The sequence below is a fragment of the Fulmarus glacialis genome, unplaced genomic scaffold (genome assembly GCF_000690835.1).
Source record: "Fulmarus glacialis isolate BGI_N327 unplaced genomic scaffold, ASM69083v1 scaffold43650, whole genome shotgun sequence".
NCBI classification, from domain to species: Eukaryota; Metazoa; Chordata; class Aves; order Procellariiformes; family Procellariidae; genus Fulmarus; species Fulmarus glacialis.
Window position 1 is genome coordinate 3,336 of NW_009189092.1, and position 5,143 is coordinate 8,478.

General features: G+C 42.2%; 1 protein-coding gene across 1 annotated transcript in view; it reads right to left on the reverse strand.

Moving 5' to 3' along the window:
• The window catches only part of ANKRD22 (ankyrin repeat domain 22), a 5,080-nt gene extending 939 nt beyond the window's left edge, over nt 1-4,141 (reverse strand). Inside the window, exons 1-4 of the mRNA XM_009580932.1 lie at nt 3,926-4,141; nt 1,998-2,105; nt 1,578-1,655; nt 431-529 (exon numbers count right to left, since the gene is read on the reverse strand). Coding sequence (XP_009579227.1) covers nt 431-529; nt 1,578-1,655; nt 1,998-2,105; nt 3,926-4,141 — 501 coding nt within the window. The remainder of the gene's footprint in view (nt 1-430; nt 530-1,577; nt 1,656-1,997; nt 2,106-3,925) is intronic.
• Between the last annotated feature and the right edge of the window lie 1,002 nt (nt 4,142-5,143).

Here is a 5,143-nt window from a genome sequence, read left to right on the forward strand (position 1 = left end):
GGCTGCGTGGTATTTGGCTGCCTGCCAGGTTAAACCACGACAGCCCCCCTCAGAAGAATGGTGTCCAGTGGCACAAAAAGCACCTAGGAAGGCTCTTACCACTCCCCTGCAGCCTGCATCTTAGGAACAACTGTAGAGCAGCTCTGAGTTAAGAAGAGGTACCGTAAAGATAGCTAAGAGATCTGCCAATCCAGTGGACATGCAGGCAGTGTTTACTGGCAGAAATCCAGCAGTGAAGGATTTGGACTTTAAAGTTGCTCTTGCCAGCAAAGGCAATGGAGCAAATGTTGCTTTGTACCACACAGCAAACAAGTCTGCTGCCAGGAAGCTGTGCACCCTTTTTTTAAACTGCTGCATACCAGCTAAGGCCTACAACATACTGGTTCACCATCACGATAAGGAAATACAGTTATCAACTTCACCTTCTTACCTGATTCTTTACAGAAGTGTCTGCATGAGCTTCAAGCAGTAGAGGAATGACTGCCTGGTTTTTCATTTCACAAGCATAGTGAAGGGCTGTGCTACCAGACTGAAGAAAAAAAAATTAGTTTTATTAATTCTTTAGTAGACCTTAGGCAAGTATGACCACCTGTAGCCTTATCAGTTTCCCCCTAACAGCTGGATGCAAAAGACACATATCATTTCCTGTCACAATACACTACACAGTAAAACAAATACATTCTCATAAGGGCAACAGGAACAAAAAAAAAATTCCTTCCCCAGAATGCAGCTGCTAAAAGAGGTCTGTTACCTTTATCAGTTTAGTAGACCTTAGGCAAGTATGACCACCTGTAGCCTTATCAGTTTCCCCCTAACAGCTGGATGCAAAAGACACATATCATTTCCTGTCACAATACACTACACAGTAAAACAAATACATTCTCATAAGGGCAACAGGAACAAAAAAAAAATTCCTTCCCCAGAATGCAGCTGCTAAAAGAGGTCTGTTACCTTTATCAGGAAGCCAATAATTCTTTACTAATTTCAGAAGATTCCGTGATCTTAATCTCAACAACTATGTCTTAAGCAATACTGTTTGCTCACACTTCAGTGTTTTAGAATTTGGTGCTGCTAAAAATGGGGGTTCTTCTTTTCTGCCTTAGAGGAGAGGAGCTCTTTACCACACCCAAGTAGGCTAGTGGATACAGAACTCTACACGTGGCAGATCAGCGCACTCTGAAGATCAAGAGAAGACACAGGGTCTAGCACTGCGGCACAACCTTTGCCCACAAATCTGCTCCAGTCCAAGAACTCTTAAATGGTGATAAACTCAGACCTTTATATCCCTAGAAACTTTATAAGATCAGTATCTCAACCCAGCTGGCCTGGCTTCTTTTAAGAGGGCATTGGTCAGAAAGGGAGAACTCGTTAATCAGTGGAGAATTATTTCTGTGTACATTACAAAACTATTGCCTAAGTGTCAAGGGGAAACACTGAATCCTCCTCCTACATCATAGTCAGTTCAGTCCCTGATCCTACTCTGAAAGCAGGACTATGTTGCCAGAAGATTCTGAAGTCTGTTTTTAGTAATGTTGCATGCATACAAACCACATTTGCATTTGTATAAACCCACTTACAAAGTCTGTAGCATTAACATCCACTCCAGCTCTAAGCAACATCTTGATCAGGTTTTCATTCTGTTTAGTCTTTGAGACCTGTTTGGTGCAAAGGAAAAAGTAACACAGTAAGACATTTCACCTGCTTATAGTACTAAGTAGATTCTGGCTAAATACTGGGTGTTTTTTTTTTTTTATTTTCAAAAAAGAGGAGTGTCTGACTTCTGCAAATGCCAGACTGATGCAGTGATACAATTCTGTTCCTTCACTAGCTATATTCACAGCAAAATCTCTGCTTCTTCTGTTGCTGTCCATCAGCCCTTGCTTTAAAAACAGCACTCCATATTTTATACAGGTTTCTGGCCTGAAATACTGCCATGAGAAAGGTGATAAGGGGAAAGGGAAAGGTATGGGGGCTTTCCTGCTTTCATCCAAACTCACCATGAGAAGATATCCAAGAAGCAAAACTGGCATGAGGATTATGATGAGCACATAGTCAAGGAAGGTAAACCGTTTTCTCACAGCGTAATGCAGACAAGTGCGGTCTTTCTAAATACAAAATAACTCTGATTAGTACCAGATTCAGTGATCTGTTTATATTTGTTTAATATTGACAACAGTAGACCATTTTATATTTCACAAGCTTTCTTTTAGGTTATCTACTAGAAATATTTCTCTGATTTTCAAGCAGAAACAGACACATGCATTTTGCTTCCTTCAAGTGGAAGCACATTTAACGCATCCCAGGCTCATGGAAATCGGGCTACACGTGCAAGAAGGATGTGGGATCCAAAGGATTCCATGTGTATATCTGCAAACTTGGACATGGCTGCAGGGGGAAAGAGGGCAGAGTGGACATCGCAGAGTGGCTACTACCACTGCCCAGCAAGTTAAACCAGCAGGAAGAATCCCCACAGCTCTTCTTCTTACAGAGGTGCTGGTTACTGAAGCAAAGACATGAGAGAGTTTATGGCATCTCCTTTGGCACACGTGAGAAACACAGGCAAGTAGCAACAGTGCCAGCAGATTCCTAGTGAGAAGAGAGTTTAAAAAATCTTTGAATACTGATTGTACCAAAGCAACTAAAGGGTAGAGCTTTCAACTTGCGTGTTAAAGAACACTTGTGTTAAACCTCCTACAGGTTGTCGAACTAGAGTTTGACAAACTAGGTTACAGCGTTACACTGGGGCCCAAAATAAGCAGAGAAGCCTTTCTGTGTCATGCTCTGCTCCCCATTCTCAGTCCTGAGCCCCACAGTCAAGCTCTGCACCCAAGGGCCTGATTCCATCTGTGAAGGTGAAGCAGAGAAGCATTTAAGAAAGCCAGGCACAGCTAGCAAATGGCTGGCAATGCAATTAGAATGATTTTACTGCAACACACTGAACCCTTTCAAAGGGACTTTGAGGGAAGATGGAGAGCCATCTGCATCAAGAAGAATAGATAGGAGAGAAATGCCTCTGACCTCACGAACATTTGCTGCCCTCCTATGAAATAAACAAATGCACTGGAAACCAGAGATATAAGATAGCACGTAAATGGGTAGGAACTTGCTAAACATTGCCTTGGAGTATGAGATGATACAACAGAATTGACAATGTTGTGGGGTTTTTTCCTGGCTATTTATCGCCTTTAACATCTTAAGAATAAATTAGTAATGAAGCCAGAACACGCATTTTTTGGCTACTTTTTATTTGTAACCTACAAGGAAATCTACCACAAAAACACACTTCCTCATCACCTTAGGGAAAATAGTTAGTCACAGCTATTGTGCAAGGCAGGTAGGTTTTTTAAAATAGGGAACAGGTGAAGAACAGACAAAGGCTTCCTTCCTCACCGCCCAGCATGCTAGTATGTGTCAAATAATGTGACAAAAGCTGGTCTGCAGAGGGAATAAAGAAGGTTTTCTTAAGAGTCTCTCTCTCCGCAGGGATACATTTGTGAGATGGACAGGCTCTCCTTCAGACCTTCCTTCTAACCAGGGTGAAGAAAAAGACAGAGGGAAAGAAAGGCTACAGAAGGGACAAATACAAGCTGGAGGGCAAGACGAATGCAGAGTGCTGCATGGGTAAGCAGGCAGAATCCACTGGCAACTGGGGATGGCATGCAGTATTACCTAAACGGGGAACGTGAACACAGAGAGAAGTTCAGGTTGGCAATGTTTATTATCTTTTATGCATTGGAAAGTTAGGAAAATAAATGAGGAGACAAACAGAAACATATAGGTTTATTGAATTATAATTTGGGGGTTATACTTATGCCTCAGTTGGAAACAAACCTCAGGTTTGGCTGTGCTTGCCAGTGTCCCCACACATACACTCCAAGAATCTGAAAGAACAGTCGTTGCAAAGGAGGAGTCGGTGGCCGCTTACCTTGTTTCTGAGGTTGACATCAGCATTTCTTTTTAGAAGATAGCTAGCTATCCTGTTGTTTCCCTGTTTACATGCACAAATTAAGGGGGTGTCTCCACCGAAGCTGTCCTGGATGTTCAGATAGTTGCTGTTGCGCTCCAAAAGGAGCTGAACTTCATTGAAATCGTTATTATAAGCTGCCTGACAAATGGGCTGAAGAGAGAAGATAATATTCATCAGCACACGTTTCACTAAGACATCCTTTCTGACTTACTACTTGCACATCCTAAGGCACTACCAAGCACTTCTGACAGAGGTTGTAGTTCTAGGTGACTTCCAGGAGATGGTGGTAAGAGATACTCCTGCAGCTGCCGCACAGGAGCTCTCAGCCCTAAGCCTGAGAAGTCACAGCCCTTGCCAGTGGAATGAACTTTCTGTTCCATTTGGATGATGTGTCTATAACCCAAGAAATAAATCCGGTTCATTTGCAGCCATTAAAAAAACGGCTTCTGATCTCATAGGAGTTGGTCACTGTATTAAGCAGCAAGCACTGACAAGCCCACGCCTCTCTAAATTTACAGCAGCCTTTTCCTTTGGATGAGCACTGCTGAACAAGAGGTACCACCTGTGACTCATCAATTCTCAGAACAGAACCATACTTCAGGTGAAAGCTGAGCTAAAAATGTTAAAAAAAAAAAAAAAAAACACCAACAAAAAAAACCAAAACACCAAAAACCCACTAAAACCTAAAACCTCCACAATGTTTCTTTTCTAGGGCTTCAAGTTAAATTTCATACCTAAAAAACACATGCATGTATGCCCACAGCTCAGATCCTCAGATCCTGCTTGGCTTTTGAGAACTGCTTGCTGCTCAAGTCTTTGCTCAGCATTTCTACGCACCCTATTGCACCTAACCTGCAATTCCTTCCCTCTCCAGCAGCAAGAACTCAGACTAAGGAGAGGCTGAGAATGACAGGAGTACTATGAGTTTCTAATGGCCTAATACAGGCAGAAAATAACAGCAAGAAGTCTGGCAGGCTGGTAGCATTTGAAGTTCTCCAGTCAAAAAGAGAGTAAGTTTCTTTCTTTTCTTCTGTCTTTGATACTGAGGTTTTTATTCACCATTTTCCAAGATAGACATTTTCTTCAAATATTATCTCCAGCTTTTCCTTCCCGTCCTCCTTTTATCACATCCTAAATACACTACATGAAGAGGATCTAGCCCTGAACTCTGAGCCC